The 24573-nt window shown below is 43.4% G+C and overlaps 1 protein-coding gene across 1 annotated transcript; it reads right to left on the bottom strand.

Annotated features, from left to right (window-relative positions):
• Positions 1-2491: 2491 nt before the first annotated feature.
• On the bottom strand, positions 2492-24306 carry RRAS (RAS related). The gene is made up of 6 exons (XM_060780772.2): positions 23945-24306; positions 17012-17099; positions 14835-14937; positions 13261-13369; positions 11937-12055; positions 2492-4930 (listed from the first exon to the last, which is right to left on the bottom strand). Exons 1-6 carry the CDS (start codon positions 24044-24046, stop codon positions 4843-4845), a joined length of 609 nt encoding a protein of 202 aa, XP_060636755.1. The 5' UTR covers positions 24047-24306; the 3' UTR covers positions 2492-4842.
• Between the last annotated feature and the right edge of the window lie 267 nt (positions 24307-24573).

Below are 24573 nucleotides of genomic sequence, written 5' to 3' on the forward strand. Positions count from 1 at the left end.
GAAAAAAAAAATCTGTAGTATAAAATAACCAGTAATCGTTGGTAAAGTTGTCTTCCATTTATGCCACCTTTGACTCCAAACAAGGACAAGGCACTCTCTCCTTTGGTCATTAATAAAGAGAAAATATCCAGGTTCTGTGGGTTACATTTCAGAGGAATTGGCAAGCCACCTGTGAATATTCCTTATCTAAGGAATCTCTGTGAAACACATGAGGTCAGTGGGCAGTGTGGATCTACATATACAATGATTTCCTGCAGAGGCTTCAAATCTTCCTTTTGATATACAGATAACCAGAATTACTAAATACCCCCTACACATACCTCTGTGATCCTGATTGGGTTCAAATGTCCTCTGCCATGAAGATCTTTGTCAGAATATTACACAAAAATAGCAGTGTAATTGTGGGAGTCTAATTTTGGACAGAATATGCAAGGTTACATAAGTTTAGTCCGGGATGTTCTGCTCATCCACTACATTCATTGGTTGTGCAGGAAACTCCACACCAGGTTCCTCTTGTAAGCAAGGTATCGGCTCACAGGTATCTCTCATTGTTACAGCATGAACAGAAACTGACTACATCTCACCTCCACAAACTTGTCAGAACATATCTTCACATGGCACTATGTAGCAAATTCTAAAATGTTTCTGTTCCTGGCTTGAAAGAAGTTCCTACTAAACCTGGATCTATATTGCCCTATGTAACCAAGATCTGATCCTACGCAACAAAAATTGAAAAAAATTCTGTTCCTGGTTTGAAAATGTTCTTTTCTAATAGTGCAGTACTTGCTTTGAAATTAGTTGTTATACTCCAGAAACTTTGTTTTTGTGGCTGCCACAAACTATGTTGAATTGGTTGAGACTTGAAAAACTATAGCAAAATGTGCTGCAGGATGTCCCACAAAAACAATAAACCTTTTCCCTCAATGATAGAACCAATTAGGAAATGACATTTATAACCCAGGAATAAATATAGTGTTACATGCTATAATCCTCTGTATAACTACATAAAAACCAAGATCCCTGTGCTTAATATGACTCAGGGCCCTTCCCCACAGCCATATATCCCAGAATATCAAGGCAGAAAACCCAACACCTGCTTTGAACTGGGTTATCTGAGTCCACACTGCCATATGTTCCAGTTCAAAGCAGATAATGTGAGGTTTTATTCAGCTGTATGGAAGGGGCCTTACTCCCCATTAAGGATGTATAAAGTTTCAACCTGAGACCGCTCCTGAGGCAACCAAATTCAGAAATATTAAAAATCAACTGGGTATTTTTTGATTACAAAAGTATGAGTCAAGCACTGAAAGAGTTAGTAGGCCGAAGCCTGTTAAGAGTCAGTGGGCCAAAATTAGTGTCATCCTGAGGAGAGAAAGTAGGTCAAAGCCTGTTAGGGTCAGTGGCTCGAAGCCTGTTAAGAGTCAATGAGCCAAAGCTAGTGTCGTCCTGAGGAGAGCGAGTAGGCCGAAGCCTGTTAGGGTCAGTGGGCCAAAGTAGTGCTGTCCTGAGGAGAGCAAGTAGGCTGAATCCTGCTAGATTCAGTGGGCCAAACGTAGTGTCCTGAGGAGAGCAAGTAGGCTGAAGCCTGTTAAGAGTCAGTGGGCCAAAGCTAATGTCGTCCTGAGGATAGGGAGTAGGCTGAAGCCTATCAGCTAGTGTCGTCCTGAGGAGAGTGAGTAGGCCAAAGCCTGTTAAGAGTCAGTGGGCCAAAATTAGTATCGTCCTGAGGAGAGCGAGTAGACCGAAGTCTGTTAAGAGTCAGTGAGCCAAAGATAGTGTCGTCCTGAGGAGAGCAAGTAGGCCAAAGCCTGTTAAGAGTCAGTGGGCCAAAGCTAGTGTCATCCTGAGGAGAGCAAGTAAGCCAAAGCCTATTAAGAGTCAGTGAGCCAAAGATAGTGTCGTCCTGAGGAGAGCAAGTAGGCCAAAGCCTGTTAAGAGTCAGTGGGCCAAAGCTAGTGTCATCCTGAGGAGAGCAAGTAGGCCAAAGCCTATTAAGAGTCAGTGGTCCAAAGCTAGTGTCCTGAGGAGAGCGAGTAGGCCGAAGCCTGTTAAGAGTCAGTGGGCCAAAGCTAGTGTCATTTGAGGTTGAAGCCTGTTAAGAGTTAGTGGGCCAACTAACCCATCCCATGTTGTATATCAGTGATTGTAGATCTCACACCAAATCAAAGCTTTCTTGGGTATCCATCCTTCCATCTTGCTTTGTACCCATTGATACCTTCTCCCTGAAACCACAATCGCTTCTCCATGTGCTATTTCCATACCGTTAGGGATTTGTATTAAGATCTTTGAGCTAAAATATGCTGACATGTTTGACCTCACCCACCATTGGAATGAAACCTGGGAGAACTTTGAAAACAAATTGGGCTTTCTGGGAGCAGAACAGGTTCTCCTCTGTTATAGCTGGCCACGCCCCAGACACCGCACTCCATATTCCAACAGCCCAGTCAATGCTCCTGGCTTCTGCCCTGCCATGGCAAATACAAGCACAAGATTGATTTGGGACAACTTCCCTTTTATTAAAATCACATGTTGGATAAGTGACTAACTCACAGCCTACTATTACCCTTGTGTTTCATGGGGCTTTTAGCCCCATTCAGTACCAAAAATGACACTCTCCACCCCCCATGTACCTCTCTGTATTTGAACTATCTCTGCAAGCTGAAAACATCGTTGACATCAACAAAGTGGGTTGCAATCTATGTACGTCTGTATTTAAGGTGCCTCGAAATTTGGATTTAGGCTAAGTATCAACTCTTTGGTATTTAGAAGCTGGAATGTTCTGCAACATCATGGAAGAGGTGTTAACAGAAGACATTTCATTTACCCATCTTCTAACTGCCCTGAACATCCACCGAACATTAACCATTTGCTCTATTGCAGACAGTGCAATACTAGGTTCTGGAACACCGTACAAGAACAAGAAAATCAGGCGGTCCCTTGGTACAGATCACTCAAAAGAGACACCAATATTTAAACATGATTGTGCCTTTAAGGATGTGGTGGGAAATCCCAGGACATGATCAATTAACTGATGGTGGATGAAATGTTAACAAAGTAGCAACCAATTCTGGTTACTTACTTTGCTTACCAAACATTTGGAAAAGTAGACAACTCCCAGAATGCTAGCTGCCCATGGACAGGAAATTATGGGAGTTTCATGGCCAGAATCACTGGCTTGTTGTGAGTTTTCCGGGCTGTATGGCTATGTTCCAGAAGCATTCTCTCCTGACGTTTCACACACATCTATGGCAGGCATCCTCAGAGCTTGTGCGATCTGTTGGGGTTTATATATCTGTGGAATGTCCAGAGTGGGAGAAAGAACTCTTTGTCTATTTGAGGTAGGTGTGAATATTGTAATTGACCATCTTGATGAGCATTTAATTATCCTAGCAGATTCAAGGTCTGGCTTCTTACTGCCTGGGAGAATACTTTGTTTGACCTCTTAACAGTAAATAAAGAACACTAAAAATGGGAATTCCAGACAAGGAACAATCAGGGCCAGCTAATCACCTCCCAAAAAAGGATTCCCCAGACAGTAAAAAGCCAGGCTAGGCTATTAAATGCCGATCAAGGTAGCCAATTGTAACCTTCACATCTACGTCAAACAAAGAGTTTCTCCCACCCTAGACATTCCACAGATATATAAATCCAATTTTCCTAGTTTCTAACAGACTTCACAACCTTTGAGGATGCCTGCCATAGATGCAGACGAAACATCAGGAGAGAATGATTCTGGAACATGGCCAAACAGCCTGGAAAACTCACAACAACCCTATGGGAGTTTCAGTCACAACTTTTGCCAGATCTGGATTTATTGCTTCTAAATGCACTAGTGAAGGAAAGGGGGGGGGAATCAAATCATTCTATTCTTGGTTGAAATTTTAAAAAGTGGTGACTAGTTTAATAATTCGGTTCCAAAGACCACTTAAGTTTTCTCAACATTTACTGCCCAGTGTTGTTCTCAACATAGTTGGGAGAAAGAGCTGTTTGTACATTTACCTATATAGGGAAACGATCAGAGCAAGAGAAAAATATTTTGAATTACCTCTCATCTTACTACTCCACCATAGACTACTAAGGAGTTTGTGGCTTACTTGTGTGTGTCACCCATATTAGAGAATTCATGTAATGAGTAGTACAACATGGAATAACAGCTACTGGGTAGGAAAATCTGTGCTTGCTGCTGATTCTCTTTCAGCTTACTGGGAAGATAGGGACACACTGAAGGCTGTGATTATTATTATTTAAAAAAAGATTAAAACACCCCTTTAAATGCATTCATACAATATGTCGTGGAGCACGGATGCCCATCTGTGTAGGTGCAGAAGCTTGCTGGCTCTAGCGTCAGTGAAGTGTATGATCCTCGGCTCTGGTTTTCCAATGCCCCAACACAATATATTCACCCAACTGTCCATCTTCCAATTTTTCACCCCCAAACCGACATTTCTTACATTACCCTGCCATGTGCACCCTTGAGCAAAGAAGGCCACCAAATCAATGCAATTTGCTTGGAAGAATTTAGGACAGAAAAGTGTCAAGAGTAGGATGCGCAGGGCTTGAATCCTCCCCAAATGGCACAAAGCGTGTTCACGGCAGCAGTGCTGAAGGTCTGGAGAAATATGATACATCCACTTCCTGCCCTGGTCCAGTTTGCAGGGTCCTCTGTGACAGTAGAGAAAGTGTAGTATTGAGGCACAACTGCAGAATACACATTGCCAGCCCTTGTTGCAAGTGGGGGAAAGTGGAGCGAGGGAGCAATCCTGCGCAACCCTCTCGCTGGAAGGAACCAGAGCAGCTCTTCTTTCCCTTTCCAGGATCCGTAGCTTGGTGCGGGAAGGCAGTTTACAGAATGGAACAAGGGCAGCCTTTGCTTTCTTTCTTCTTAGGGTTAACAGTTGGGGCGGGAGGAGACTCCAGCTCATGAAACCTCCTGGGAGGGAAAAGAGAGAAATAGAAGAAATGGTGGCAGGAAACAAAGATCACATATAACAAAACAATTGGCCAGTTCTTCCACCATAGATGCAGGGCTGGGAAACCATTGGGATACAATTTCCATAACCCTGAACCTTTGGCCATGCTGAGTGGGATTATTGGAAGATACACACAGAACGGAGCTTTTCAAACAATCATGTTTTTCAGATATACATCACTTCACAACACAGTAAGTCGGTTTTACTAGCTTAGTAGAGGTTAAGCCAACCGCCTTATAAGAATTACGAACCGATACTAGAATCAGAATCAATGAGTTGGAAGAAACTTCATGGGCCATCCAGTCCAACCCCCTGCCAAGAAGCAGGAATATTGCATTTAAATAACCCCTGATAGATGGCCATCCCGCCTCTGTTTAAAAGCTTCCAAAGAAGGAGCCTTCACCACACTCCGGGGCAGAGAGTTCCACTGCTGAACGGCTCTCACAGTCAGGAAGTTCTTCCTCATGTTCAGATGGAATCTCCTTTCTTGTAGTTTGAAGCCATTGTTCCGCGTCCTAGTCTCCAGGGCAGCAGAAAACAAGCCTGCTCCCTCCTCCCTATGACTTCCCCTCACATATTTATACATGACTATTATATCTCCTCTCAGCCTTCTCTTCTTCAGGCTAAACATGCCCAGCTTCTTAAGCCACTCATCATAGGGCTTGTTCTCCAGACCCTTGATCATTTTAGTCGCCCTCCTCTGGACACATTCCAGCTTGTCAATATCTCTCTTGAAGATATTGTTACTGTTACAGTACTGTTGCACTCTAGCCTTGAAACACCTTTTCACCCAGCACAGTCCAGTAGTATCTAACTACAGTAGTTTATTTGCAGAAAGAATATACAAGGGGGGGAAGGGCATTTCTCAAAAAAGCAGTAGAAAAGGTGTTATCAAATAGCAGTAGTCCATATATACAACGTTCAATCTATATAAATAAAATGTAAACGTCAGTTTGTGAATGACCTCAAAACTCCCAAAATACGTCACTGATTGCTTTGGAACTTGGACACAACATAGTATTTGAACGGGTGAATGTTTTTATGTATTCACATACCTACTATTATATAGATTTCATACCTGTAACACATAAATACTGGATTGGCATCAAAAACAGTGTCATCTGCTGGACATCCAAGCAACATATCGCGAAGCCACCTCATCAGGGACTGAGCTGGTTGCCCCCCACTGAGCCTGCCTGCCTCCTCTGAAGCAGAACCAGGAGAAGAAGAGGAAAAAAGTGGTAGGAAAATTCAGGCTGGGGCACGGGTCCAGGGGAGGGAGGGAAGGAGGCAGGTAAAGAGGTAGGGCCAGCCTAAGCCCTGTCAATGTGGTCTTGAAAAGATTCTGAAGTTGTAGCTCCCAAAAACAATTTCTTCAAATCCAGTTCATGTGTCTTCACAGAATCATACAGTTGGAAGAGACCTTGTGGGTCCTACAGTCCAACTCCTGACAAGAAGCATTCAAAGCACTCCCAACAGATGGACATCCAGCCTCTGCTTGTGTGTTCTATCACACTCCAGAACTGAGAGTTCCACTGCTGAACAGCTCTCACAGTGAGGAAGTTCTTCCTAATGTTCAGGTGGAATCTCCTTTCCTATAGTTTGAAGCCATTGTTCCACGTCCTAGTCTCCAGGGAGCAAACTTGCTCCCTCCTCCCTATAACTTCCCCTCACATATTTATACATGGCCGTTATCATGTCTCCTCTCAGCCTTCTCTACTGCAGGCCAAACATGCCCAGCTCTTTAAGCTGCTCCTCACAGGGCTTGTTCTCCAGACCCTTGATCATTTTAGTTGCCCTCCTCTGGACACATTCCAGCTTGTCAACATCTTCCTTTAATTATAATGCCCAGAACTGGACACAGTATGATTCCAGGTGTAGTGTATCCAAGGCAGAATAGAGGGGTATCATGGCTTCCCTGGATCTGGCCACGATACTCTATTTATACAGGCCAAAATCCCATTGGCTTTTTTAGCTGCCGCATGACATTGTTGGCTCATGTTTAACTTGTTGTCCACGAGGACTCCAAGGTCTTTTTCACACATCCTGCTGTCAAGCCAGGCATTGTCTCCCATTTGGTATCTTTGCATTTCATTTTTTTCTGCCTAAATAGAGTATCTTGCATTTGTCCCTGTTGAACTTCATTTTGTTAGTTCTGGCTAATCATCCCTCTAACCTGTTAAGATCATTTTGAATTCTGCTCCTGTCTTCTGGAATGTTGGCTATCCCTCCCAATTTGGTGCCATCTGCAAATTTGATGACCATGCCTTCTAACCTTTCATCTAAGTTATTAATAAAGATGTCAAACAGAACTGGGCCCAGGATGGAACCCTGCGGCACTCCACTCATCACTTCTTTCCAAGATGAAGAGGAAGCATTGGTGAGCACCCTCTGGGTTCGTTCGCTTAACCAATAAGAGATCCACCTAACCGTAGTTTTGCCTAGTCCACATTTGACTAATTTGTATGCCAGAAAGTCATGGGGGGGCCTTGTCATATCCAGCAGCGGTATACCATGAGGGTTCCTTTACAGCATGGAAAGTCATAGGATACATCTACACTGTAGAATTAATGCAGTTTGACACCACTTAAACTGGCATAGCTCAATGCCATGTATGGAATCATAGGATTTGTAATTTGGTGAGACACCAACCCTCTTTGGCAGGGACTACTAAAGACCTTGTAAAATTGCAGTGCCCATAATTCTACAGCATTGATCCATGGCAGTTCAAGTGGTATCACACTGCATTAATTCTGCACTGTAGATGCACACTTGGAAGCAGTGGGTGTCTGGTGGGAGGTGGAGATTAAAATCTGTACTAGACCACCTAACTAAGCAAGGTACACACCACACGTTCTCACCGCTTTCAAGACCTATGACACCTTTTTTCTGGCAGAACCAGAATGCCACATCCTGAGCACGTGACTTGACATTCACCACAAGTGTTTGTGGACAGAGAGCTAAAGCAAAAAGAGAACTGAACACCTTTAAGCTCCTGGAGGCCTTGCACATTACACAGGCAGTCCCTGAATGACAAACATCCGATTTACAAACAACTCCTAGTGAAAAACAGCAAGCAACAGGAAGTGAGAGAAATCTACCCTTCAGAAGGGGAATTTACTCCTGAAAGAGTTATCATGGGGGAAAGGAGTCGCCACTGAAGTTTTATCGCCAACCTTTGTTTCCACCACAAGCCAATTTTTTCAACATCCAGTTCTCACAGGGACAGAAAGTGAGGCGAAATCTTCTAAACAGAGGCATAGACAGCAATGAAAAGGGGTGTTAACCCTTCCCTATGCTATCCAAAGCTAAAAGACAGACAGATAGATATATATGGCTGGAGTTACACTTAAAAATGTACATGTTCCAGCTTACATACAAATTCAACTTAAGAACAAACATACACAACCTATCTTTTTTTTGTAACTTGGGGACTGCCTGTACTCCCAGGATGTAGAACAGAAATCTTATTGAACGTGGAACAGAAATCAACATGACAATGATCCAGCCCTCCAGTTTAGCATTGTGCCCTATTAATGTGCCGATATACAGTTTTCGTGCTATGGCTCCATGCAACAACCTATGGAATTCTGGGATTTGTAGTATTATGTAAATAAGGTGTATATGAAACATCAATGAATTTTGTGTTTAGACTTAGGTTCCACCTCTAAGATTTCCCATTATGTATGTATATATTTTTCTAATTCCAAAATCAGAAAAAGTGGAATTATTTCTGGTCCTAGGCATTTTGGGCAAGAGATACTCAACCTGTGTTACTTCTATGAATTCTCTTGCTCTTTCCATATTGTTAGCTAAATGCTTTGGGTCTCTCTCAAGAGATTAAAATGGGATCATGATGATGATAATGATAATACCTTATGCCATAAATACCATCTGCCTGTGACAAAAAACTGGTGAGATCAAAAGTCTGAAAAAGTTACAGAAAACTACTCTGGGAATTCAGACTGAATGAGTTTTGGAGCACAATACTCCTGACTTCACAATCGTGGAAAAAAACAAAGTATGGATCATTGATGTTGCAATTTCAAGTGACAGCAGAATTGACGAATAATAACTGGAAAAGCTTACACGATACGAGGATTTAATGATTGAACTACAAAGGTTCTGACACAAGCCAGTCAAGGTGGTCCCAGTGGTGACCGGCACACCAGGTACAGTGCCTAAAGACCTTGGTCAGCACTTAAAAACAATCAGTGCTGACAAAATCACCATCTGTCATCTGCAAAAGGCCACCCTACTCAGATCTGCATGCATTCTCCGCCAATACATCACATAGTCCTAGACACTTGGGAAGTGTCCGACGTCTGATCTAATACAAAAGCCAGCATAATGATCTTCTTTGCTGTGTACTAATCTTATTGTATATCTAATAATAATAATAATAATAATAATAATAATAATAATAATAATGGGTTTTGTGAGTTTTCTGGGCTGTATGGCCATGTTCCAGAGGCATTCTTTCCTGACGTTTTGCCTGCAACTATGGCAGGCATCCTCAGAGGTTGTGAGACCGCACAACTTCTGAGGATGCCTGCCATAGTTACAGGTGAAATGTCAGAGGAAAATGCTTCTGGAACATCGCCATGCAGCCTGGAAAACTCACAAAAACCCAGTGATTCCAGTCATGAAAGCCTTCGACAAGATGATGATGATGATGATGATGATAGACATGTATAGTTCTCAGTTGGAAAGCTCTACCCCTCACCAAAGTACAAGCAGTGCAGGCCTGAAATACTTCGGGATGAGTGCTTACACCAAGGGAGAAACAGCTAAAAATAAAATAAGTGCTTATCATCTGATGCTTTTACAGCAGCCAATGGCCTATATAAAAACAGTAAATAAAACACAGTACTAACTGTACTTCTCAATGGTTTGATTTATATCCTACTTTTCCCCCAAAGAACGGGAGAGTCAACATAGCTCTCAATAAAATTAAGGCCAGGAAATTGCAATTAATATAAAATGAGTACTAGGAAATAAAACATGACATTAACAGAGTTTTAAACACACCAACAGAAGAAAATAAAGCATCCTTCCAGTTAGAAGCCACTTTCTGAGAACGCTCTGCCAGTTGCCAAAGGCCTGCCGGAAGGAGAAAAATCTTTGCCTGCCAATAGGAAGACAACAGGGAGGAAGCCAGCCAAACCTCCTTTCATAAGGAGCTCCAGAATCTGGGAGCGGCTGTTGAAAAAAAAACCGAAAAGACAAAGAATGCTTCCAGATGAAGCTGTTAATGTGCCCAGCCTCATTCACAGGATATTACAGGGCAAGGGCGTCTTTCATTTTCCATCACTTCTTTCACTTAGAAAATTTAAAAAACTCACGGCAAACCCGTTACAGAGGGAAATAAAGGATGGATGTACCAGTTTTCTTCTGGGTTGCTGTAAGTTTTCCAGGCTGTATGGCCATGCTCCAGAAGCATTCTCTCCTGACATTTCACCTACATCTATGGCAGGCATCCTCAGAGGTTGTGAGGTCTGTTGGAAACTAGGAAAGTGGGATTTATATATCTGTGAAATGTCCAGGGTGACAGAAAGAACTCTTTTCTGATTGAGGTAGGTGTGGATGTTGCAATTGGTCATCTTGATTAGCATAGAATGGCCTTGTAGTTTCAAGGTCTGGCTTCTTACTGCCTGAAGGTATCCTTTGATTTCTTCTATTTTTACATTTTTGGCTGGCTTCTCACATGTAATCCTTTGCAGTAGAAAAGTCTTTTCAACAGGTGAGAGATTTGCTGTGCATTCCCTTCTCCTATAATCTCTAAATGCTTCTAAGCTGGTTTTAAATCAATGCTAACTTGAACTGGATAGCTTAATTAATAATTTAGTACATTCAATTGATTTTTAAGTTTTGCATCATCAGATTACTAATTTTGTGACAAACTGCCTTGGGTTCCTTGTTGGATATAAATTGAACAAATACATAATTTTAACATTATTTTTGGTATAATTGTCTTTTAAGTCGTATTTCATTTTCATCTATCTCAATGTTTCTTAACCTTCCTAATGCCACATGTTGTGGTGACACCCAACCATAAAATTATTTTTGTTACTACTTCATAACTGTAATTTTGCTACTGTTATGAATCATGATGTAAATATCCGATATGCAAGGTATATTTTCATTCACTATACCAAATTTGGCACAAATATCCAATACACCCGAATTTGAATAGTGGTGGGGTTTTTTTTGGGGGGGGGGGTGGGGTTGATTTTGTAATTTGAGAGTTGCAGTTGCTGGGATTTATAGTTCTCCTACAATCAAAGAGCATTCTGAACTGCAACAACATTGGAATTGAACCAGACTTGGCACACAGAACTCTCATGACCAACAGAAAATACTAGAAGGGTTTGTGGGCATTGACCTTGAGTTTTGGAGTTGTAGTTCACTTACATCCAGAGAGCACTGTGGACTCAAATAATGATGGATCTGGACCAAACCTGGCACAAATACTCAATATGCCCAAATGAGAACACTAGTGGAGTTTGGAGGAAATAGACCTTGTCATTTGGGAGTTGTAGTTCACCTACAATCAAAGAGCATTCTGAACCCCACTAGAAATAGAATTGGGCCAAACTTCCCACACAGAACTCCCATGACCAACAGAAAATACTGTGTTTTTTGATGGTCTTTGGTGGCTCCTCTGACACCCTCTCTCGACCCCCTCCCATGGGTCCTGACTCCCAGGTTGAGAAAGGCTGATCTATGCGAGCCATCTTGCATCCCATGATGAAAGAAATTGGGATAACATAGACAAACATACATACATACATAACTCTATGTTAGTTCCCATCAGAAGTTGTTGATTTCAACAGGGTCCACTAACATCCACACATCTCCCATTTCCACAGTGTGTACAGAAACACATACCCGGTAGATATGAGGGTCACACTAATTTATTGTGTCATGGTCTGCAAAACCGGCAGCCATCTGCTCAAGTCTTACCTGATGGCCCTCACCAGCTCATGGAAAGATTCGTCCACATTGAGGCGGAGTTTCGCGGAAGCTTCCATGTATGGGATCCGATTCTCCCGGGCAAAGCTGAGGGCTTCTTCTTTGGACACCTGTCAACATTTGAGAAGGAGAAGCTTGAGCATCCATGGAGACAGGATTGTAGGATGGGGAGAATGGCTAAAGAAAATGGGAGTCAGTATTGGACAGCCTATTGAATAGTGTCCCAATTGCATCTACTGTTCTTGTGGGCTTTCATATTGATTTACAATAATAATAAGAATACTTTATTTATATTCGTCCCTATCTCCCCAAGGGGACTGAGAGCAGATTACAGCATATATACAAACACAAACATAGGCAAAAATTCAATGCCTTGATATAATTAGACAGAAATTAACAGACAAAGGCAAAGACTTCCTCTTTTATCCGGCTTCTGGAGGCGGTGATCAACTCCATTTCCAAGCCTGCATTGTCCATAGACACCTCCTGGTCATGTGGCTGGCATGATTGCTTGGAGCACCTGCTTCCCTTCCCACCGAGGTGGTACCTATTGATCTACTCACATTTGCATGTTTTCAACCTGCTAGGTTTGCAGGAGCTAGGGCTAACAGTGGGAGCTTGCCCCAACCCGTCAATTTGAACTGCCAGCAGTTCAGCAGTACAAGGGTTTAACCCATTGTGCCACCACAGCCACTTATGGCAACTCTATCACAGGGTTTTCTCTGCAAGATTTATTTGGAGGTTTGCCATTGTATTCTTGGGCTGAGAAAGTGTGTCCCGCCCAAGGGCATCCAGTGGGATTCATGAGCTCGGATCCAGATTCTGCTCTCTGGAGTCTAACCCAATGTTCAAACCATTATACCAAGACTTTTGGGAGTTTGAATCCAAATATATCAGGAACTCAGGTTTGGAAATATCTACTTTAAAAACAAATAATTCAGACACTGTGCTTCCAAAATATTATTTCAACTCAAAGCCAAATGGATTACTTGATTACTTGGACATACTAACTAAAAGCTGGTCACTCTTTTTCAGATTGCAGCTCCCCAATTCTCCTTACTTCACGTGATTCTGGGAGCTGTGGTACAAAAATAACTTTCCAAACCTCTGAATGAAATGCAACAGACATCTCTTTGCTTTAGCTAATACCCTGCTGCAAGTTTATTGGTTCTGTTTGGACCAACCCACCTAAGATGAACTAATGAGTTGCTGAGCAAGAGCTTGCTAGTAGGACTGACATCAATAGCGCATTACAAGCCAAAACACCATACGATGTGGAGACTTAGTGTCGCAATGACATTCTGCAGCCCCTCACCTGCCGATGAAGATCCAAGTCAGCCTTGTTGCCCACGAGGATCATGGGGAACTCATCACGGTCTTTCACTCGAAGTATCTGAGTGTGGAACTTGTTGATCTCGATGAAACTAGGGTTGGAAAAGAAAGGAAACAGATGGAAGCTGCTTGGCAAGAGATACTGCAGCAGGGCAATTCTTTGAAGAGGGAGGAGAAAATATCTAGGGGCAGACAAACTTCTATATCCAAAAATAGGGGTGGGAAACTTTAGGGCTTCAGATCTTATGGACTTCAGTCCCCAGAAGCCCCAGAGAAATAAGGGCTGTGGGAATTGTAAGCCAAATCATCTGGAGGCCAAATATTTCTTAACCCTGTCCTAAAATTTAATGGGGTGTTATATCAGAAATAGCCTTTCCCTCTCCAATCCCCACTTTCTCACCTATGTTTTGGTGAAGGTTACGTTTTCATTCAAGAAAGTGTTGGCTTTCTTGAAGGATGCCCAGGGAACAACGGAACTATAGCACTAGTAATTCCTATGTTGTTTTTCTAATCCACATACAGTTACCTCTTAGCTCTTGCTCCATAAAAGGGGGGAATAATAATAATAATAATAATAATAATAATAATAATAATAATAATCCTGAGCAACCAGGGCATGGGCTTGTAGGGCAACTGCAAGCAAAAGAACAACAGAAAAAGCAGAAAACAGACTGACAAGAGTTTTGGATCACAATACTCCTGACCTGACAATAGTGTTAAAAATGGATCATAGATGTTGCAATCCCAGGCAATAGCAAGATTGAAGAGAAATAACTGGAAAAGCTGATACAATATGAGGATTTAAAGGTTAAACTGCAAAGACTTAAGGCACAAGCCAGTAAAGGTGGTCCCAGTGGTGATCGGCACATTGGGTGCAGTGCCTAAAGATCTTGGCCTGCACTTAAACACAATCAGCACTGACAAAATTACCATCTGTCAGCTGCAAAAGGCCACCCTACTGGGATCTGCACGCATTATTCGCCAATACATCACACAGTTCTAGATACTTGGAAAGTGTCCGACGTGTGATCCAATCCAACAGCCAGCATAGTTATCTTGTTTGCTATGTACTAATCTTTATTTCTAGACTGCCCTCTCTCCCCAAGGGGACTCATGTAGAATCAGCCACAGCAACCGAAAACCATTTAAGGAGGACCACTGAGGATCAGTCTCCCTCAATATCCCATAAATCTTGGGATGTGCATTCTGATGTCCTTGCTAGAAGAAATCTTCTTGGTTGGGGAACCATGAATGATGCCAACTTGCGAGCTGGAATGTGGCTACTGAAGTGACAAAATTTTCCAAAACTGTAGGGGAACATATTGGCAAATGTAGGACAACGTTTTCTGAACATCAGCTTTCTTAATCTGTAAAATGGGAATCAGAATGCTCCATTCTGTGGTCAGGTTGAACAACACAGAAGAGGCAGAAGAAAAGCAATGGCGGGTTTCCATGTGTACTGTGGAGTTCAGCTTTCAACCAGAAAAATGTATCACCAACCTCTACAGTAAGAAGGCATGGACCTCAAAAAGGGAATACTGTGGCTTGCGGCCTTACCTGCCACGGTCGTTGATGGCATAGACCAAGAGAAAACCTTCCCCTGTGCGCATATACTGCTCTCGCATGGCCCCAAACTCCTCCTGCCCAGCAGTGTCCAGAACTGATGGAAAAAAGAAAACCCAATTAGATCTGACTCATTCTGAACATGATGGATACAACACTGAGATTAATATAATTTAACAACATTAATGTAAGCAAATATCTTGCTAAAATGCCATCTGGCTCAGGTAAACCTCTGGTGGAAAGATCCCAGACAAACTTAATCGAGGAATTTTTCATAATGTCTGAGAACGATGCTACATCATGGGCATCATGTGAAATTAAAGCGGCAGCTCCCAACTAGCACAGAACAGCCTGTCAATACAGGAGAAAAGATCTATGGAGACATAAACTATCACTAATAGATCCTATGGAGGCTATTGGGTTAACAATTTCTGGGTCATGTGATTTTAATGTTTATACTAGGATGAATTTATGCTTTGTCTGAATGTTTAAATTTTATGTATGTCTTATATTTAATGGTTTTAATTATTTTAAGTTATATGTAGTAATTAGGTATTATGATTTATTTGTTGTACTGTATGTCAGCATCGAATTTTTGTCATTAGCATGTTGTAAATCACCTTATAATATAATAAATAATAACTTTATTTTTGCACCCCACCTTGAGTCCCCCTGGGGTGAGAAAGGCAGTATATAAATACAGTAAATAATAATAATAATAATAATAATAATAATAATAATAATTTTTGTCATGTCAGGAGTGACTGCAAGTCGCTCCTGGTGTGAGAGAATTGGCCATCTGCAAGGACATTGCCCAGGGGATGACTGGATGATTTTTTTGATGTTTTTATCATCCTTGTGGGCTTCTCTCATGTCCACGTATGAGGAGCTGGAGCTGATGGAGCTCATCCGCCTCTCCCCAGATTCGAACCTGTGACCTATTGGTCTTCACTCCTGCCGGCACAGGGGTTTAACCCACTGCGCCACTGGGGGCTCCTATTTATATTATTATTGTTGTTGTTATTATTGTTATAAATAACTATAGAGTAGATCTGATGGGGACAACTTGAAGCCTTGCAGATGCTTTTGGAGTGCAACTTCAATCATCTCTCACCAATGGCTATGGTAGCTAGGACCAAGTGAGACTTGCACTCCATACGAAGTATATCAACAAAGGATTCCCCCAGGCAGGAATCAGCCTGTTTTTGAAGCTGCAAGACCATTCAATGCTAATCAAGGCGGCCAATTCCAACATTCACAATTGCCTCAAACAGACTAGAGTTCTGTCTCCCACCCTGGACAGTCTACAGATATATAAACCTCACTTGTCTAGTTTCCAACAGACCTCAAAACCTCTGAGATGCCTGCCATAGATGTGGGCAAAACATCAGGAGAGAATGCTTCTGCAATATTGTCACGCAGATGGGAAAACTCACAGCAACCCAGTGTCTCAACCTGCCTGCACCAACTCAACAATGCCTTCAAAAAATGATAATTTTGCTGTGATTTTTCTCCAAGAGAACCATCAGAAGTTATCTTGGTTCTCTCCCAAATACAAAATTTCCACATGGATGGGTGAGAAAGTGATACCTCTGCTTTTTAATGTCCAACGTACACAAACCTGGTTTCATGCACAGAATCATTAAAATAGAAACCCAAGATCCTCCAACCTGAACTTTAAAAAGAGTGCATCTGAACATGTGAATAATAGAATTTTGATTTCAGTATGTAACTGAATTGAGCTTCTAGTAATCCTTGGTTAGCTACATAGGTACAAACCACATAGATGTTTACTAGTAGATCCTGGCCTAATTTCTGACCAACCCTGGTTGATGGGATATTGCTCATTTCCTGGTGTATTTTATCTAGGTTCAGCCTCTGTCAACTTTCCCACACTGTCTCTGATCGGCTGTTTTATTGCTGCTGTTATTTCTAAACAGGCAACCAACCACTTGTCCCACAAACAGGATGGCCTTCACCGCTAAAGGGAGGGCACCACAGAGCAGGAAAGCATAAAAATGCAAAACTGTGGTCAAGAGAGAACCTATTTTGTGATAGCGGGGAAGGATGTTATGCACCGCAACATGCTAGGATCGCCTTCCACTAAGCTTCAGCCCACTTGTGCAGAACTTCTACACATGTCAACACAATGCCAGCCCATAGATACTCACTATCCAGCCGCGTTGGGGTTCCATCGATGTTGCAGATTTTTGTATACGAGTCCTCAATTGTGGGGTCATAATCGGAGACAAAATATGACTGAAAAAAGAGGGAGGAGAAAAGGAAGTTAACGCTGATAGCAAGAATTGTTATTCTGTGTAGCAAAAACAGGAAATCTAGACCCAAGTCTTAAAAGTATTCCCAATTAAAGCAGACCCATGGACTCAATGGAAACTACAGTAAGTGCTGTCTCAATATTATGTAACACTATGTAACAATTTAAAAAAAAATCTGTACCTAGTTTGAACATGTTATTTCCCATTTAATAGCGCAGGACTTACTTTGAAAGTAGTTGTTCTACTCCAAAAAACGTCATTTTTGTGGCTGCCACAAACTATGTTCAATTGGTTGAGACCTGAATGAGATTTTCATTGAAATACTAGAGCAAAATGTGCTGCAGGATGTCCCGCAGAAATAAAGTATTTGCAGTTTAATAAATTTTTTCCATGTTTTTTAATAATAGAATCAATTAGGAAAGGTCCAGGAACAAAAATTGTATTACATAGTGTAATGGCTTCAATAAGCCTACTCTAGATGGAACTATCAACAACTTTTAAGCCTAATTCAACTCCCATTTTTGCTCATTGCCACAACAATAATGGGGAAAATATTTCAGACTACAACTCCCATAATCCTCAGGCAGCAGCCCAAACTTTTCCAAGCTTTATCCACACTGTTTGCCATTCAGGGTGCATCTACACCAGGTATGGGCAAATCCAGATGCAGCCCCTTGGGCTCTTTTCTCAGGCCCTCCTCTCTCTCACCATCCTATCCTTCCTTCCTTCCCTTTTTCCTTCTTCCTTCCCTACCTTCCTTTCTTCTTTCCATCAATCCATCCTTCCCTTACACCCTTTCGTCCTTCCCCTCCTTTTGTATTCCCTTCCTTCTCTATTTCCTTCCTCCTTATCTCCCTCCCTTTGTTCCCTCTTTTTCTTTCCATTCATCCCTTCCATCCTTCCTTTCCTCTTTCCTCCCTCTCTTTCTCCTTCCTTCCCTTTTGCCTTTCTTTCTTTCTCTCTTTCTTTTTCCTTCCATCCTTCCCTTCCACCATTTCATCTGTCCTTCCTTCCCTCTTTCCTCCCTCCTTCCCTCTTTCTTTCCTTCTCTTTAGCTTTTTCCTTCCATCCTTCTCTTCCACTATTCCATCCTTCTTTCCTTCTCTCTTTTCTCCCTCACTCTTTCTTCCTTCTTTCTTTCCTTCTCTCTTTCTTTTTCCTTCCATCCTTCCCTTCCACCATTTAATCCTTCCTTCCCTCTTTCCCCCCTCCCTCCCTCCCTCCTTCTTTCCTCCCTTCCTTCCTTCCTGCTTCCCTCCCTCCTTCCCTCCTTTCTCCTTCCATCTTCCTTTCCTCCTTCCTTCCTTCTCTCTTTCCTTCTTCCTTTCCTTCCATCACCGGGCAGCCAATCTTCCTATCAGGGAGTGCTAGCATGCGGCCCCCAAGTTTGAAAGTTTGCCTATGCCTGATCTACACTGCAAATTTCACGCAGTTTGACTCCAATTTAACTTCTATGGTTCAATGCTATGGAATCATAGGATTTGTAGTCTGCTGAGACATCTGCACTCTTTGGCAAAGAAGGCAAAAGACCTTGTAAAGCTCCAGCCTCCATAATTCCATAGCATTGAGCCATGGTGGTGAAAGTGGTGCAAAATTGTATTAATTCTACAGTGTAGATGCACCCTTGATCAAACAAACTGTGGAATATGCTTCTTCTCTTTCAAAACAATAATTCAAGGGTTGCCTTTCTGGGCGACGGAAAATACAAAAATGGGATCTGAAGTAAAACAATAAATGGTAACTTCCCCCAAGAGTCAAACTGCAAAGTTCCCAAGACTGAGCAACTGACTGTGTTTGCCGAAAAACGTTATTTTCTTGGTGAGTAAAATATTAACAACAAGAAGTAACTCGCAAACAGTCTTCTGCTCTTCCAGGACACCTTGAAGCAGCAGAGGAAAACAGATGCCATTGGATCATCCCAAATTTCCTTATATACAGTCAGAACTTTGGTATCTCCAGACCCATTCTGCAAGTCAGGACTTGAAGTGGCTCTCGAGGGCAAAGGCGGAAAGCTACAACTGTCTAGATCAGGTATGGGCAAATTTGGCCCTCCAGGTGTTTTGGACTTCAACTCTCACAACACCTGGAGGGCCAAATTTGCCCATACCTGATCTAGGTGTTATTGTACTCCAGCTTCACTCAACCCTAGGATTATGTGACCTATGGTCCAAGGGGACGGCTAACAAATATCAGGAGGAGCATGTCTGCCTCTGAATCTCAAGTTGGGGGCCATCAGTGTTGGGGGCCAACAGTGTTTGTTAAACTGTTGAAAAAAATGCCACCTAGGTTGTTGTGAGTTTTCTGGGCTGTATGGCCATGTACCAGAAGCATTCTCTCCTGACGTTTTGCCTGCATCTATGGTAGGCAGAGGTTGTAAGATCTGTTGAAAACTAGGAAAATTGGGTTTATATATCTGTGGAATGTAGTGTGAATCTTTCAATTGGCCACCTTGATTAGCATGTAATGGCCTAGCAGTTTCAAGGTCTGGTTTCTTACTGCCTGGAGGAATCCTTTGTTGGAAGGTGATTGTTTCTTCTCGGGAATTCCCCTGTTTTTGAACACCTGGAGGGCACAAGTTTCCCCAAGGCTATAAGGGTGAGAGATCTTACAAAAAGTACCACTTATAGGGGCCATTCATCTCAGGGTATGATCCCATATTATCTGCTTTAAACTGGAATATAGGAGTCCTTACTCATTGCCAGACAACCTAGGATAAACAGATAATCTGGGATCAGATCCTGGGATATTTGGGCAATGTGAAAGGGCCCTGGAATTCCATAACATTGAGCCATGTCAGTTAAATTGGCACTAGCAGTGGGTTAAAGCACTGAGCTGCTGAGCTTGTTGACCGAAAGGTCACAGGTTCGAATCCGGGGAGCGACGTGAGCTTCCGCTATCAGCCCCAGCTTCTGCCAACCTAGCATTTCAAAAACATGCAAATGTGAGATCAATAGTACCGCTCCGGTGGGAAGGCAACAGCGCTCCATGCAGTCATGCTGGCCACATGACCTTGTAGGTGTCTACAGACAATGCCGGCTCTTCGATGAGCACCACACCCCAGAGTCGGACACGACTGGACTTAATGTCAGGGGAAAACCTTTACCTTTACCTAGCACCTCCCGACAAAGGATTCCCCCAGGCAGTAAGAAGTCAGATCTTGAACTGCTTGGGCATTAAATGCTAATTAAGGTGGCCAACTGAAACATTCACACCTATCTCAAACAGATGAGAGTACTTTCTCCCATCCTGGACATTTTGCAGATATACAAACCCTAGTTCCAACAGACCTCACAACCTTTGAGGATGCCTGCAATAGATGCAGGCGAAATGTCAGGAGAGAATGCTTCTGGAACATGGCCATACAGCCTGGAAAACTCACAGTGAATCCAGCCATGAAAGCCTTAGACAATACAATGCCACCTAGGCTCTGTATTCTGTTTCCAAAAGGGAACCATCGGGCACCTCTGAAAAGCTCAGGACTGAAATAGGAGATTCTAAATTCGGGATAATCTGATCACCGTCCTTGTTGTTCTCTTGCTCTTTCTGGCCACTCCTTGGTTCCTGCCTTTCTCTGCTCCCTTTGACTCCTACCTCTGCAAAGGGCTCCAAGCCAAATGATTCCCCCCACCACCCAGCTTCCAACAAGAAGGATCACAGCCCGGAAAGGGATGGCCTTGGGGTTTGAGAAAATCCATTCTGGAGCATTAACTCCCAACCGCCTCTCTCCTGCATCTAGGAAGAGGATGCCAACAAGATCGCTGCCTCGGCCTCCTCTCCCCACTGTTTATGGCGGGGATTTGCAAAAAAGGGCGGCTGCAAAGAGGGAAAGAAAAAACAAAGACCTCACCACATGCCTTGATCCTAGGCACAGATTCCCCTGGGGGGGAACAGCATGTTCCTCGAGGCGTAGGGTATATTTATGCTGCAAAATTAATGCAGTTTGATGCCATTTCAACGGCCATGGCCCAATGTTACTGGAATCATGAGAGCCACCGTTTTAAAAAGTAGTCCTCTTTTGCCTTCTCTGAGTGCATCTGCGCTGTAGAATGAATGCAGTTTGACATCACTTTAAGTGCCTTTCCACACAGCTGAATAAAATCCCACATGTTCTGCTTTAAACTGGAATATATGGTAGTGTGGACTCAAGATAATCCAGTTCAAAATGGATATTGTGGGATTTTCTGCCTTGATATTCTGGGTTATGTGTCTGTGTGGAAGGTCCCTAAGGCCCCATCTACACTGCCATATAAAATCTGTATTATCTGTTTTGAACTGGATTATATGGTAGTGTAGACTCATATAATCCAGTTCATAATGTGATTAAATGCTTTGCTGATCTGGATTATATATCAGTGTAAATCCGACTTAACTCGGGGCCCTATATCCCAGGAAATGATCCCAGGTTTTCTGTTTATCCCAGATTACCTTGTAGTGTGGATGCATATAACCATCTTAACGTAGAAAACCTGGGATATAGGGCCTGTCTGGAAGGGTCCTCACATGGCTCTATGTTATGGAATCATGAGAGCTGTAGTTTCACAAGGTTTTCACCCTTTTCTGGGGGGCATTATTGCATTTCAACACCACTCGGCGCAATGTTAGGCACTCTGGAGTTGTCATGGGGTGAAACACCAAAACTCTTTGGCAAGGCTCAAGACCTTGTGAAACTACAAGTCCCATTATTCCAAAGCATTTAAAGATGTGTCAAAGTGCATTAATTCTACACTTTGGATGCAGCCTGATGTCACTCTAACTATCACGGCTCAAAGTGATGGAATCACAAGAGTTCATAAGGTCTTGAGCTGACAAACTATAACTCCCAGGTTTTCATATTGAGCCAGTTAAAACCATAGCCAACCTGCATTTTGATCCAACTTCTGAGTTGTCCAGGCTCAATGGCTAATGGGATCCTGGGAGTTATAGTTCCACAAGGTTTTGAGCGTTCTCTGCCAGAGTGCTCCTGCATCACCAAACAACTACAACTCTCCAGGGGCGGATCTACACTGTCATATAGTCCAGATTATCAAAGCAAATAATCCACACTATCCGCTTTGAACTAGATTATATGAGCCTGTTCTCTCATATAATCCAGTTCAAATCAGATAATCTGGATTTTATATCGCAGTGTAGCCCAGGGCTCCATAAACATTCAGCCATTGCAGTGAAAGTGCATTTATCCCACACTTTCTAGCACAGCCATGGGCAAACTTGGGCCCTCCAGGTGTTTTGGACTTCAATTCCCACAATTCCTAACAGCCTCAGGCCCTTTCCTTTTCCACGCAACCTTATATCCCAGAACATCAAGGCAGAAAACCCCACAATACCTGCTTTGAACTAAGTTATCCGAGTCCACACTGCCATATATTCCAGTTCAAAGCAGATAATGTGGGATTTTCTGCTTTGATATTCTGGGATATAGGGCTGTGTGGAAGGGCCCTGGGATCACATCCTGGGATACAGGGGAGGTGTGGAAGGGCCCTAGGATTGTCGAAGGCTTTCATGGCCAGAATCATTGGGTTGCCTGCCATAGATGCAGGTGAAACATCATGAGATAATGCTTCTAGAACATGGCCATACAGCCCAGACAACTCACAGCAACCCAATTCAACATAATTTTGTGGCAGCCACAAAAAACAAAGTTTCTGGAGTAGAACAATTACTTTCAACAATGGGTTGTTGTGAGTTTTCCGGGCTGTATGGCCATGTTCCCATAGCATTCTCTCCTGATATTTTGCCTGCATCTATGGCAGGCATCCTCAGAGGTTGTGAGGTGTGTGTAATATCTAGGGTGGGAGAAAGAACTCTTGTCTGTTTGAGGCAAGTGTGAATGTTGCAACTGGCCACCTTGATTAGCATTGAATGGCCTTGCAATTCCAAAGTCTGCCTTCTTACTGCCTGGGGGAATTCTTTGTTGAGAGGTGATTAGCCGGCCCTGATTGTTTCTTGTCAGGAATTCATGGCCGAAATCACTGGGTTGCTGCGAGTTTTCCAGGTTGTATGGCCATGTTCCAGAAGCATTCTCTCCTGACATTTTGCCTGCATCTATGGCAGGCAGCCTCAGAGGTTTTGAGATCTGTTGGAAATTAGGCAAGTGGGGTTTATATACCTGTGGAATATCCAGGGTGGGAGAAAGAACTCTTATCTGTTTGAGGCAAGTGTGAATGTTGCAACTGGCCACTTTGATTAGCATTGAATGGCCTTGCAGTTTCAAAGTCTGGCTTCTTACTGCCCGGGGAATCCTTTGTTGGGAGGTGCTAGTGCCAATTTAACTGCCATGACTCAATGTTATATATTGAATCCTAAGGCCTGGTTGTTGTAGGTTTTTCGGGCTATATGGCCATGTTCCAGAAGCATTCGCTCCTGACATTTTGCCCACATCTATCACAGGCAGCCTCAGAGGTTTTGAGGTCTGTTGGAAACTAGGCAAGTGGGGTTTATATACCTGTGGAATGCTTGATACAAGTGTGAATGTTGCAACTGGCCACCTTGATTAGCACTGAATAGCCTTGCAGCTTCAAAGTGTGGCTTATTGCTGCCTAGGGGAATCTTTTGTGAGACTTCCCAACTTCTGAGGATGGCTTCCATGGATGTGGGCGAAACGTTAGGAGGGAATGCTTCTGGAAAGTGATCATACAGCCCGGAAAACTCACAGCAACCCAGAAGAAAGCTGTATTCCTCCAAGACAGATCAGCTTTTCCCCAAGTTCTACAACTTAAGGTATGTTGGGAAAGTTTCCTCCAAGTTCCCCCCCTGGACACGCCCCGGTAAAGGGGGCAACTTGAATTTTGTGAACCGCAATCCCTGCCTGGGGGGGGGGGGGGGGCTTACCTGGATGAACTGGATGGTGAGGGCGCTTTTGCCCACGCCGCCCCCGCCGACCACCACCAGCTTGTACTTCTCCTGCGGCGCCGCGCCTTCGTTGGGATTCATGACGGTTTGGGAGGCGCCCCACAGCAAAAGGAAACAAAGCCGAGCTTCTCAAAAAGTCCAGCGCCCCGCCGCCGCCATGCCCCACTTGTTGGCTCCTCGGCCCCCCAAAAAGATGGCTGAGAGCGGGCCTGGAGAGGGAGAAGAGGGCTCGCCCCTTGCAGAAAGCCAAGCGCGGCGCCTCCTTGCTCTCCTTCTCCTCCTCCTCCTTCCCGGCTGCTGCTGCTCCGCTTCCCTATTTGGCCAGCCGGAGCCACTCCGGGGCGGGTCCCACGTCCGGAACCCCAAACAACACTCCTCCCCTTCTTGGGATCTGTAGTATGGACCCGCCCCGTCGCTGGCAAGGAAAGGGGGAAGCCAGGCTCCTGCTCAACCTGGATCTTCACTGCCCTAGAGAGCCAGGCTCTGATTCTAGGGAACAACATTTGAAAACTTCTCTGTCCCTGGCTTGAAAGTGTTCTTCCCGTTCTACTCCAGAAACTTTGGCTGCTACAAAACTACGTTGAAGAGAGATGTTGACAATCTGGAAT

This window comes from Anolis sagrei, chromosome 6, assembly GCF_037176765.1.
Source record: "Anolis sagrei isolate rAnoSag1 chromosome 6, rAnoSag1.mat, whole genome shotgun sequence".
Taxonomy (NCBI): domain Eukaryota; kingdom Metazoa; phylum Chordata; class Lepidosauria; order Squamata; family Dactyloidae; genus Anolis; species Anolis sagrei.